Genomic DNA, 11,657 nt, shown 5'->3' on the forward strand with positions numbered 1-11,657 from the left:
TCGAGGGGGGGGCCTTGGTCCTAGCTGACGACGGCATATGCCTCATAGACGAGTTCGACAAGATGACTGAGAAGGACCGTGTTTCCATGCACGAAGCTATGGCCCAACAGACGATCTCCATATCCAAGGCTGGCATCTGTACCACACTTAGGGCTCGATGTAGCGTCGTTGCGGCGGCCAATCCGAAGTTCGGCAGGTACGACTCGCAGATGACTTTCCTTGAGAACGTAGACTTGGGAGACACCCTTCTAAGCCGGTTTGACGTCGTCGCGGTCATGCGAGACAACCCATCTCCGATCCATGACGAGTACCTCGCCCAATACATACTCAACACGCACTGCAAGTCCCACCCCTACGCGGATCCCGAGGAGCGTATGGCCAACCAGGCGCCGAACCTCGATGATTTGGGCTGGCTGCAAAGCAACGAGCCGCTTCCCCACGAGGTTCTCAGAAAGTACGTCGTCTACGCCCGGAACACGTGCCATCCGCGAATCAATAAGATAGACAAAGAGAAGGTAGTGGATTTCTACACACAGCTTCGGCAAGCGGCTATGCGATCCGGTGGGCTGCCTCTGACAGTCCGACACCTGGAGTCTATCCTGCGTATGGCCTGTGCCAACGCTAAGATGCGTCTCTCCCCTGTGGTTTCGTCCACTGACTTCGATTTTGCGATCTCGACGATGCTGGAGTCGTTCATTCAAAGCCAGAAGCATGCAGTGGCCACAAACCTGTGCAAGCGGTTTGGGCGGTACCGGGCCATCGCGAATTCCTCGACTGAAGTGTTGGAGACCCTCATCACGGACCTGCTCCGCCGCAAAGCGGCCTTTGTGATGTCCCGCATTCGGGTAAATGCGGATGACGACGCTGCCGCTGCCTACCTTAACCACTTCCAAGAGGTCACCGTGCGTAAATCCGAGCTCGAACAACTTGCTTCGGCGCTGTACGGGCTTCCAGCAGTCAGCGTTGATCGCTTTCTCGCCCGCAAGAATTACCGACAGCAGACGCTCCACGGCGAGGTCGTTATCTCCACAGCGTACACAGGCGCAGCGGAGCTGAGTCCTGTTAGTCCCCTCAGCCCTGGTCCCCCTATGTAACGCACTGAAAAAATCAGTAGCATTCAGTTGAAATTAACGAAAGGGTTCTCGTTTGCGCGTAGCATCACAACAAAGCGCTCTCTGGTTGGTCGAAGAAACTCGTCGAACAGTGCTTCATCCGCTGAGATGCGCTCTGCAGGGTTCAACGCCAGCAGCTTCAAAAGGAAGTCGACACACGAGGTAGGCAGGTCCGTCGTCTTCAAATTCTGCCGAAAGTTGTACATGCTGATCCTGCGCTTCCATAAAGGAAATACCGTCTGAGTTATGACGCTCGCCTGAACCCACTGTGTAGAATGGCAGCCTGGTAAGCGCAGGACAGTCGGTGGGTGTTCCCAGCATCTGGAATATTTTGTAGAGGGTGTCGATTTCAGAATCCCCAGGAAATAATGGGAAGCCACTGATCATCTCCCCAACGATGCATCCCACGCTCCACATGTCAGCCTTAGATGTGTAGTTCGCATCACCCAAGAGTATTTCGGGAGCGCGATACCAAAGCGTTACAACTTCAATAGTACGCGGTTCAGGTCTCGACATTTTCCGAGCCAGTCCGAAATCGGCCAGCTTCACCATGTTCCCAGATCTATTCAGGAGGATGTTCTGTGGCTTAAGATCCCGGTGCATGATGTTGCGGGAGTGACAATATCTGAGCGCCAGAAGCAGTTGAAAAATAAAGGCCCGTATAATGTCCACGCTAAGCCCAAATCGAGCTGTAGGATTACCTGCACCTTCACGACGACTCCCGTAGTAGGCCAGCTGCGCCTGCCGACGTTCATTTTGGATGAACTGAGTTTGCATCGGACAGGTCGCTCACCCGCGTAAGATCCATACTGCAGAGCTCCACCACGAGCCATAGTCCAGGTTTCTGTGCCTCAGAGCCCACCACAAAAGGTCTCTCTGGTGCCTGCAGAACGGCAACCAGACCCAAGATGTTAGGATGGCGCATTTCCATCAGGACGCATATTTCACGAATCCCGTCCGTCGAGATTCCTGGACGACCCGGTCCGTCGCTTTTAAAGGTCTTGATCGCCAGTTTCTTGCCTGACACCACGTGAAGCGCTTCGTATACCTCTCCATAACCCCCACGCCCAATCAGGTTTAAAAGTTGCAGTTCTTCCTTCACTGGAGGATGTCGCAGTCCGAACCGTCGAGCAATGGGTTGTGTGGCCTGTACTAGCGGGTCGAATGCGTCCACAATGTTCATCATTAGGGATAAATGCAATGAAAATTCTGAAGAAAGCTGCGTGACGACTTGCCATAGAAGCCACCTCTCTCTCTCGGACTGGAGGAACGGATGTTCCAGGGCTTGTGCTGCTGTAGGACGGTCATCCGGATTTAGGGAAAGGAGCCGGAGCCAAAAATCAACGCAGCAAGGAGGCAAATCAGTGGTCTTCATGGATTGTTGGATGTTGTACAACTTCAGGTCTCGGTTCCACAGTGGAAGCACTGTCTGCGTGGTGAATTCTTCATGGTCCCACAGAGAAGAAAGGGAGCTTACTGAAGTACACACGCTCTGCGCCTGAAGGGAACCCTAGCATTTGGAATATGTGGTAGAGCGTATCAATTTCGTTTTCGCCTGGAAATAAGGGGTACCCACATATCATCTCCCCGACGATACATCCCACGCTCCAAATGTCTGCTTTGTGCGTGTACTGCAGGTCGCCTAGTAGCAGGCCGGGAGCGCGGTACCACGTGGTGCAGACCTCCGGCGTTCGCGGCTCTCCCCGCCGGAAACGGCGAGCCGTTCCGAAGTCGGCAATACGGATGCTCGCTGATTCGTGGTTTAACAGAACGTTAGAAGGCTTAATATCTCGGTGCACGACTCCTCGCTCGTGACAGTACTTCAAGCCAAGGAGAATCTGAAAGCTGAACTGCTGGATGAGGTGGAGATTCAGCCCAAATCGAGGGCAAGAACCGAATCCAGGAGTCCCAAATGTGATACGCTGGGTAACTCGACGATTGCTCTGGATGAACTCCTTCGATGAATCCATCAGAACTCACCCGTGCCAGATCCGTCGTGCACAACTCTGTAACTAACCATAGGGATCGATGATTTTTGCCCAATGAGAAGTCGTTCCCTCGAGGAGCGGCGACGACTGCGAAGAGACGGAGCACGTGGGGGTGGCGCAGTTCCATCAGCGCGCAGATCTCTCGAACACCATGAGTCGGCAAGGCAGACACACCCTTGATTCTACATTTCTCGGACCGAAAGACTTTAACGGCGAACTTTGAGCCTTTGCTGTCCATTGCCTCGAATACCTCCCCGTAGCCGCCGCCGCCAATGAGGGACTGTAGCCGCAGACCGCAGGAGGAGATATCAACAGGTGTCACCGGCGACACTGCCCCGATTAAGGGGTCGTACGGCAACGCCATGTCAATTAATTATTAATGGTTACTGTGTCGGCGTCGAAGGAGAACGTTGAGAACGAAACGCGCAGCACCTTCCTCACGCTGGAGCACCTCCTTCCACACGGTAGCACCAAGAAGGAGCTTGAGCTGTTGGCGGAAGCAGGGCTGCACACTGTTGAGGACGTCTTTTACGCGCCGGCAAAGAAGCTGCTTACTATCAAAGGGATATCAGACCAGAAGTGCGAGCGTCTGAAGAAAGCAGCCAAAGAGCTGATTGGGGACGGGTTTTGCACCGCCAATGAGGTGCTAGAGTCCCGAGCTAATCTCATCAAATTCACCACTGGAAGCGTACAACTGGATCGGCTGCTACGTGGCGGCATTGAGACGGGGCAAATTACAGAGCTCTTCGGCGAGTTCAGAACAGGGAAGACGCAACTGTGTCACACTCTAGCAGTGACATGCCAACTTCCAGTCGAGCAATCAGGCGGAGAGGCCCGCTGTCTTTGGATTGACACGGAAGGGTGACTCTCCGCAAGGTCCGTCATTCAGCACGTTCAGACCTGAACGAATCGTTGACATCGCAAAGAGGTTCGGGATGGACTCCTCCTGTGTTCTGGACAACATAGCTTACGCTAGGGCTTACAATTCAGACCACCAGACCGAGCTTCTGGTCGAGGCTGGTGCCATCATGAGTGGATCTGCGTTTGCGCTGTGCATAGTGGACAGCGTCACGAATCTTTATCGCTCGGACTACTCAGGGCGAGGCGAGCTGGCCGCCAGACAAACTCATCTATGCCGATTCCTCCGGTCCTTGCAGAAGCTATGTGACGCCTACGGGGTGGCCTGCCTGCTAACGAACCAGGTGATGGCGAAGGTAGATGGTATGCCGTCCTTTGGCGGCAACGACAAAGTTCCAGTTGGAGGCCACATTTTAGCGCACGCCAGCCAAACGAGGCTGTACCTCCGCAAGGGAAAAGGTGATAGCCGGATCTGCAAGGTGTATGACAGTCCGAGTCTTCCTGAAGGCGATGCCGTGTTTTCGATTACGTCGGGTGGAGTTGATGATGTTAAAGAAAACTAAGCAAGACATATCAATAGTCGTTGGTTCCGTACGGTACGACCTCTTCATCGTTCGCTGCTGCCTCCAAAGCGTAATTCGCTTCGGCCACCAACATCTGCATGTCTCTCATCCGTCTTCGTTCATCAGACTCCAGGCGACGTCGATCTTTGCGCTTGTTCTCCCAGACGCACCAGAGCACAAACGCAGCAACGAGTACGATTGGAAGGAACACCAACAACCAGATGAAGAGGGTCCACTTCTGTGTCCGTTGTGGCGAAACTCCTGAATGGATGTTCCCCATACTTGGAGAATTGACGATTACCCCTGACTCATGCTTGGGAATCCGCTCGTAGCGCAGAGAGTGGCAACCTTCCTGGAGACACCCCGGGACGTGTTTACGTTCTACAGCCTGGATAGCTCGCGGTTCTCGTTCAGGCATGTCGCCTGTACCCAGCAGCTCTGGCAGCAGCTCTTCTATCGTCTCCGGCTACATCCGGTTTGGCCCGAGAAATCCTGGTACGCGAATCTCCAGGAGGGTCAGCGGACACAGGGTCTGTGGAGGCAGGGAGACGTCGGAAGCGAGTGTGCGGAGGCGGCGTTTCCCTCCATCCCCGCTGCTTGCGTGTCGGTGGATGGGTGGGGGCGGCCGAGGGTGCTCACATGCACGCGCGGCAAAAAAGTGGGTCTGTCTGTGTTGACGGCGTGCCTACGACAAGAAAAGAGTTCTGAGCTCAATCTGAACTCGGCGCTGTTCGAAGATTCCGATCTCGAGGCGGACTCGTACCAGGGCTCTCCCACTTGGGCATCCGGAAGGAAAAAGTTTCGGCGGAGGAAGTCTCCAGGAAATGGAGGTGACCTTGGAGCTTTTCACCAGCCATCAGGCAAGTTCCTGTTGCCTGTCCGAAGGAACATAGCGGCAGTCATTCAGCTTCCACGCGTGGAAGCGTTGCCTGCCACTATGCCAGTCTGCCCTCAGCGCATTCGGGACTCAGTCTCGTGCGACAGATGGGAGTTTTCGGACGACTCTGAGTGGGTCGTGTGGAGGCGAATTGGGCAGCGTAGTTTTGGTTACGCGGATCTAACCCAAAGTGAAGACGTCACCATCTCGTTGTCATGGGCCGAAGGCCATAGTGACGCTATCTCAACGGTAGATCTTGTTGGATGCGGAGGCGAGCGGGCCTTGTCCTTCCCATTACGTGTGGCTAGCGGCACGCAGGAGGGAGAGCTCGGCGTGTGGACTCCCAGAGAGGAGACCCTTTGGATGGTGGCGAAGTCGGTGGGGCCGTCACCTGTATCGGCGTTGAGCTGGCTAGCAAGGAGACCACACGCGCCCCACGAGGTTCCAGCTGTGCCTCCGCAGATGGAAGGTGGCGGGGATGACTCCAGTAACTCGGAGAACTCGAATGAACCGGACACCGACTCGGATTCAGTGACAGATTCCTCAGAGTTAACAGCTGAGAAACTACCCAGCGACTATCTCCTCCCAGATGACTACTTGCGCTGCCCCCACCTCTACACTGAGACGCACTCTAACCCGTGGCTGCTGGCGGCCGGAGAGTGGGGTGGGGGTGTAGTCATGTATGACACTCGACAGGCGCTGGACCCCGTGTTGACGTTTGTGCAGCACAAAACGGCTGTGACGGTGGTGCAACCGGCCGTGGGCGGGAAAAGCCTCGTGACTGGTGACGTGGACGGCAAGGTTTGCCTCTGGGACCTGCGTCGAATGTATGAGCCGCGACAGAAGTTATATTGTCCAGGTTTGGTTGACCGTTGGCTGACACGGAGTTACTCAACATCTGAGGGGCTATCCGTGCTGACTTTCGGCGCAGGCCTCTTGTCTATCACTAATATTGAAACGTGCAGGTCTTAGTCAGAGAGAGTTGGCCATCAGAAAAACACGGCTTAACCAACCTCGTCACTAATATCGAAAAGCATAGGTCTTGGCAATTGCGTACAATAATGGCGACGCTAGTCAAGCTCGGCATTCGAGGCATTCGAGCCTTCTCGCCGGCGAACCTCGAAGTACTGACGTTCCAGAAGCCGTTGACACTGATCGTAGGTCATAACGGAGCTGGGAAAACGACCATCGTCGAGTGTTTGAAGATGGCCTCGTGCGGTGAACTCCCGCCCTTCGCCAACCGTGGACACAACTTTGTTCACGACACCAAAGTTGCTGACCAGGCGGAGGTGAAGGCGCAGATCCGGTTGCAGCTGGCAACCATGAATCGCCAGTACACTCTCACCCGCAACTTCATGGTGAGCAGCACCCGAGGTCGGACCGGCGACGTGAAGACGACTTTTAAGGCACTGGATTCCGTTTGCAGCACATTGGATCTCAAAACCAACGTGAAGACCAGCGCCTCATATAAGTGTTCCGACATGGATAAACACGCGCCCAGCCTGCTGGGGTTGTCCAAGGCACTGATCGAAAACGTCATCTTCGTCCATCAAGAGGATAGCAATTGGCCTCTCTCAGATCAAGCCACTCTTAAGAAGAAATTCGACGAGGTGTTCGGCTCTACTCGCTACACTAAGGCTCTAGAAGCGATAAACAGTCACATGTGAGGCCTTATGGCCCTAGGAACGCAGGAAAGAGTTTTCAAAGTTGTCGAAGGAGGCTTTGCACCAGCTGGAACTGGCGGAGAACGTGCTAGGACAAGCGCGGAGCCTTGAGCGCCGGATCGGTGAAATTCACGCGGAGGCTGAACAGCTTCGTCAACAGAAACAGAGCTGGCAGACGCAGTTGGCACTGTTCGAGGGTGACCTAGCATCGAACGCTGAGACGCTGAAGGCGTTAGGGGATGTGGAGTCTGTGCTTTCCTTCAAGACGCACTTGCTTGATGAGAAGAAGAGCCAGTATACCACCCTCGTCTCCACCATGAAGGAGGATTTCCAAGAAAGTGGCGAAGAGCTGCTGCAGCTCAAAGCAGAGCTGGAGGTTGAAGTGGAGCAATGCCATGGGAAGGAGGACGAGTGCACTCGCCGTATTGCTGGGCTAGAGGCGAAGAGGGACGAATTGGCCTACAAAGCCCGCGAGGCGGAAAGGGAAAGACGGGTGGCCATCCTGAACAAGGAGCGTCGAGATGATGCCGTTAGAGAGCGGAACGCGATCCTTCTTAAGCTGGAAATAGTCGTAGTCAAGGATGTCAACGTCGTGGAGCAGGTGGTGGCTATGAGGCACAAGCTTGAGCTCTCGTTGGGCCAAGCGAAAGAAAAGGCACGTGTGGCCTTGCATTCCAAATCTGATGAATGTCGTCGCTGTCGCGCTGATCTGCAGACTGTTGAGGTCCGCCGTAGGTGCCTCGAAAACGACAGAGACGCTTCGATACGCAAACGTGGCCAATTGCAAACGAATGTGACCCGGCTTCGACAGGTAAAGCAGGAACTGCTCGAGATTGGCCAACAGGCCAAGTACGATGCGCAAGTGGACGACAAAGTAGTGGAAGAACTCCAATCGCGACTCTTCTCTCTTCGAGAAGAGCGATCTGTGGTCGAAGAAGAGCTCCGAGAAGCCAACGTCAGTCTTCGGGCAGCGGAGGGGGTGGCTGCAGTCCGCCACGGGCTGAAGGTCCTTGTGGAAAGCAAATCGAGGCTGGCAGAGACACTACGTGAGACATACCAGCGCGTTCAGAATGCGCTGGGAGAGCCACCGGACGAAAACTGGACTCCGAAGCGCGTGGACTTCGATCTGGTCGCCGCCCACCGAAGTCAATTGGACGCCGAGCGATCGTCGCTGGCCCTCCAGGCGGACCAGGCTAACAAGTGCATTGGGGCTCTCGACTCGCAAATCGCCGACGTTAGAAAGCGAATAACCGACTACCAACGACGGGCGGCGGAACTCACCCCGCCAGAAGGGGTGTCGAACCCAGAGTCTCTCGCATCTTTGATAGCCGAAAAGCGGCAGGCCGAGGAAAGTTGCCTTCGGAACGTTTTGGTTAACCAGAATGCAGAACGAATGTTTAGCAGCTTCATGGCTCACAGCGTCAAGAAACACAAGTGTGCTTTTTGTACGCGGCCTTTTCGAAAGGACGCCGAAGTGGAGGCCATGAAGAGCCACCTTGAGAGTCGTATCACCAGTCTACCCACTCTTATAAACGAGATGGAAGCGGAGCTGGCGGTCGTCAGGGGGGAGATCCAACGTCTAGACGCTTGCGGACCCGTCGTTGCGGAACTGTTCGATATGCAGAATGCACTGCCAACATTGAAGACAACACTGAAGGAAGCCGAACTCAAGAGGAAAAGGCAAATGGAGTTGCTTCCCTCTTGTATCGCACGTCTGGATGCTTTGCAAAGCAAGGTGAATTCTGTGGACACAGCCCTCGGAGAGGGAAAGTCGTTCGCGCGGACCTGGCAGCAGTATGAGGCCACGTGCCGGGATGTACTACAGGTTGAGTCACAACTGATTGATTCTCCTTCACCAACCGCCTCGAGAAGTCGAGTGGGAGATCTCGAAGACAGGCTAGACGCTATACCGCTGAAACAGGTGCGGACAGAGCTTGAAGACGCGCTTAGTGCACGCCGAAGTCTGGAGGAGCAGCAGCACACGCTTGAAATGCGTCGAGCTCGACTCGAGCAGGAGCAGGACTCCCTCCGAGACTCTGAGACCGAGCTGACACGTCTACCACTGGATGAGACTGGAGAACTGGGCCAAGTCCTGGCCCAAGAGGCTAAGCTATCGAATGATGTCAGCGAGGCGGATGCTGCGGTGGAGAAGTGTCAGGAGGCTTTTAAGTGGGCAATTCGCGGGCCAGACACAGCCATGTGGAAGCCATCCATGCCCAGAAAACGACCTTGCTGGATAACACCATTGAGAAAATCCGACAGCTCAACGATCGCATATCTGAGTGCGAAGCGCAGCACGTAGACACAGGATGCGGTCATGCCGACGCCTACGACACCACCGTAGGTTTTTTTCGGGGGAACGATATAGTCGGCTGACTTGGATGTTGCACGGGCGACGCTGAAGCAGCTGAGAGAGACGAATGCTGATAATCGGGACCTCCTATCCAGCATTACACACAATCTTCGCGTGAGGGAGGTCGAAGCGGAGGTGAAGGCGCTGGAGACGGAGGTGAAGGCCACGCTTAACCGGTGCCACAATCAGGATCCCTGCGCTCTCCGTCGCGAAGTAGATCGTCTTACCCAGGAGGCCAGCTCGTTGCGTGAACAGATCAACATGGCTGACGGGCAGCTGAAAGCCAAGGACGACTTTAGGAATCAACTGGTCAAGGAACGACAGAGCTCAAAGTTCAGCAACATCGAAACCAGACACTCCGAAGCCCTACTCGATTCCGAACTGTTCAAACTAACAGTGAACGACCTCAGTCGCTATCACAAGGCCCTTGACAAGGCCCTCATGGCATACCATGCCAACAAGATGCGTGAAATCAACAAAGCTTTGAAGGAGTACTGGCAAGTGATGTACCGTGGCCGCGACATCGAGTACGTTGCAATCCGTTCGGACACAGAGTCTAGCTCTACACTTGCTGGCTCGCGCTCCTACAACTACCGACTGATTATGTGTGTCGCTGGGACGGAGCTAGACATGCGTGGTAGATGTTCTGCGGGCCAAAAGGTGCTGGTCTGCATCGTAGTCCGCCTCACGCTCGCCGACTGTTTCGGAGCGCACTGCGGCATACTTGCTCTGGACGAGCCCACTACGAACCTGGATCACGAGAACATCCTCGGGCTGTCGAGGGCTCTAGCAGATTTGATAGAGGTCCGAGGCCAGTACGCGAATTTCCAGCTGCTTCTGATTACGCATGACGAGCAATTCGTTTCTAACCTTGCACGGTTCCAACTGGCGGACTCCTTCGTCAAGGTGGAGAAGAACCAGAAAGGTCACAGCGTGGTACATGAACGACCCTTTCGACAGCTTTGAATTGCTACACTGCTGGACTCAACAGCACTACACTTCGCCAAGCAGCAAGAAACTCCTCTCGGTCTCCTTGTCTTCCTGCGCTGCGGGATCGTCGTAAAGCTTGGCGCCAAGGTTCAACCGCCTGTACGCCTCCTCTGGCGTTAGTGTGGAACCTTTTGGCCGTGCTCGTTGCTTACCCAGTCCGTAAACCAGGCCGCCGACGAACTTCAGCACGTTGGACACAATCACTGCCCTGGGGTAGACTCCTGGATGAAGGAGAATGTCGACTACTGCCACCACGAGATGCTTGGCCTGTCCAATGACGATGTATGTGGTGGGTGTGACGCAGGCCACAAGGGAAAATGATGAGATGTTGTTGAAGAGGGCGATACAACCGGAAATGAACCAGTGATGATAGTTCACTGGGTCGAGCATGATTGTGAACACATCTGGAAAAGTTGGCTTCTCGAAGAGGATAATGATTGGCAGCAGGATAACCAGCGAGTTAATGGTGTTGTAGAAGGTCATGGTCCCTCCGGAGCCGGACACATGACGCATCTGCCTCGCAGCCGTGACCGACCTCATTGCAGAAAATGAAGAGCACACGGCGCCGGCAACGAAGTAAACTATACTCATCTGGTGTGAGATGGCTAGCAGAGCCATGGCGATGATCAGGATACCCACTGATGACATCCTCGGCAATGTTCGACCGAGGAGTGCATACTGCAGAAGGGCAGCAATCGGTACCGCCATGCCTTTGGACACCTCAGCCGTGGCGGGCCCAAACGCGTTGACAAGCCACAGAGTTCCCAACAGGGCCAGAACGAAGAAGAAGGATGCCGGGAAGACCTTATATAGGATCTTGAAGCTAGGCCGGAAGACTGGTACTGTAGCCTGGGCAGCCTTGAAACCGGCCCAATGGCCTACAAACGCCAAGGGGAAGTACAGCAGCGACACGAAAAAAAATTGGGCGAGCAGGAATGCCGCAGGGAGTGGGAAAAAAGGCTTGACTTGTGAATAAAAATACTGCAGCTGAAGAACTGTGATGGACGTGAAAGCAAACGCCCAGAAAACCTTGACGACCGCGGCTGTAGGTGCAGGCTCCTCTGTGGCTAGTTCTGGAGGGAGGTTGACCATGGACTCCTCCGATGTGTCGTAGCTGTAATACTTCCACAGAGGCAGTCTTCGTGATTCGTCCGACACCTCCTCGCCTTCTCCCGTCTCTTCCACAGACTCCGGTAGACTTGGAGGCTGTGCAAGCTCTTCCGGGGGATTCATGAGTGCGGTGTGCGATCGA

At 54.7% G+C, this 11,657-nt stretch overlaps 6 protein-coding genes across 14 annotated transcripts; 4 read left to right on the forward strand and 2 right to left on the reverse strand.

Moving 5' to 3' along the window:
- On the forward strand, positions 1 to 1,094 carry KVP17_002223 (uncharacterized protein; the record flags this gene model as incomplete). 2 transcript variants are annotated; one of them, XM_068518288.1, is made up of 1 exon in its annotated part: positions 1 to 1,094. In XM_068518288.1, a coding segment is annotated over one exon (1,094 nt), but the record flags the coding sequence as incomplete, so codon positions are not given. The 2 variants fall into 2 exon arrangements, with proteins under 2 accessions (XP_068377063.1, XP_068377064.1); XM_068518289.1 differs by having other exon boundaries at positions 63 to 1,094.
- A 23-nt stretch (positions 1,095 to 1,117) lies between these two features.
- KVP17_002214 (uncharacterized protein) lies at positions 1,118 to 3,464 on the reverse strand (the record flags this gene model as incomplete). Of its 4 annotated transcripts, XM_068518273.1 has the most annotated exons (4): positions 1,118 to 1,351; positions 1,380 to 1,877; positions 1,906 to 2,541; positions 2,570 to 3,082. In XM_068518273.1, the coding sequence occupies 4 exons, from the start codon at positions 3,080 to 3,082 to the stop codon at positions 1,118 to 1,120; spliced, it is 1,881 nt and encodes a 626-aa protein (XP_068377048.1). The 4 variants fall into 4 exon arrangements, with proteins under 4 accessions (XP_068377048.1, XP_068377050.1, XP_068377049.1 ...); XM_068518276.1 differs by lacking the exons at positions 1,118 to 1,351; positions 1,380 to 1,877; positions 1,906 to 2,541 and adding an exon at positions 3,093 to 3,464 and having other exon boundaries at positions 2,558 to 3,055; XM_068518275.1 differs by lacking the exons at positions 1,906 to 2,541; positions 2,570 to 3,082 and having other exon boundaries at positions 1,209 to 1,715.
- A 15-nt stretch (positions 3,465 to 3,479) lies between these two features.
- KVP17_002211 (uncharacterized protein) lies at positions 3,480 to 4,521 on the forward strand (the record flags this gene model as incomplete). Of its 3 annotated transcripts, XM_068518266.1 has the most annotated exons (2): positions 3,480 to 3,961; positions 3,990 to 4,521. In XM_068518266.1, the coding sequence occupies 2 exons, from the start codon at positions 3,480 to 3,482 to the stop codon at positions 4,519 to 4,521; spliced, it is 1,014 nt and encodes a 337-aa protein (XP_068377042.1). The 3 variants fall into 3 exon arrangements, with proteins under 3 accessions (XP_068377042.1, XP_068377043.1, XP_068377041.1); XM_068518267.1 differs by lacking the exon at positions 3,990 to 4,521 and having other exon boundaries at positions 3,480 to 3,965; XM_068518265.1 differs by lacking the exon at positions 3,480 to 3,961 and having other exon boundaries at positions 4,036 to 4,521.
- Positions 4,522 to 4,831: 310 nt separating this feature from the next.
- KVP17_002210 (uncharacterized protein) lies at positions 4,832 to 6,370 on the forward strand (the record flags this gene model as incomplete). The annotated part of the gene is made up of 1 exon (XM_068518264.1): positions 4,832 to 6,370. The coding sequence occupies one exon, from the start codon at positions 4,832 to 4,834 to the stop codon at positions 6,368 to 6,370; it is 1,539 nt and encodes a 512-aa protein (XP_068377040.1).
- Positions 6,371 to 6,459: 89 nt separating this feature from the next.
- KVP17_002213 (uncharacterized protein) lies at positions 6,460 to 10,381 on the forward strand (the record flags this gene model as incomplete). Of its 3 annotated transcripts, XM_068518269.1 has the most annotated exons (4): positions 6,460 to 7,061; positions 7,090 to 9,231; positions 9,258 to 9,402; positions 9,431 to 10,381. In XM_068518269.1, 4 exons carry the CDS (start codon positions 6,460 to 6,462, stop codon positions 10,379 to 10,381), a joined length of 3,840 nt encoding a protein of 1,279 aa, XP_068377045.1. The 3 variants fall into 3 exon arrangements, with proteins under 3 accessions (XP_068377045.1, XP_068377046.1, XP_068377047.1); XM_068518270.1 differs by lacking the exon at positions 9,431 to 10,381 and having other exon boundaries at positions 7,090 to 9,364; XM_068518271.1 differs by lacking the exons at positions 6,460 to 7,061; positions 7,090 to 9,231; positions 9,258 to 9,402 and having other exon boundaries at positions 9,677 to 10,381.
- A 27-nt stretch (positions 10,382 to 10,408) lies between these two features.
- Positions 10,409 to 11,638, reverse strand: KVP17_002219 (uncharacterized protein; the record flags this gene model as incomplete). The annotated part of the gene is made up of 1 exon (XM_068518284.1): positions 10,409 to 11,638. One exon carries the CDS (start codon positions 11,636 to 11,638, stop codon positions 10,409 to 10,411), a length of 1,230 nt encoding a protein of 409 aa, XP_068377059.1.
- Positions 11,639 to 11,657: the final 19 nt, after the last annotated feature.

This window comes from the organism of the source record quoted next (assembly GCF_019968985.1).
Source record: "MAG: Porospora cf. gigantea B chromosome Unknown PgB_NODE_206_length_29047_cov_175.169, whole genome shotgun sequence".
NCBI lineage: Eukaryota > Apicomplexa > Conoidasida > Eugregarinorida > Porosporidae > Porospora > Porospora cf. gigantea B.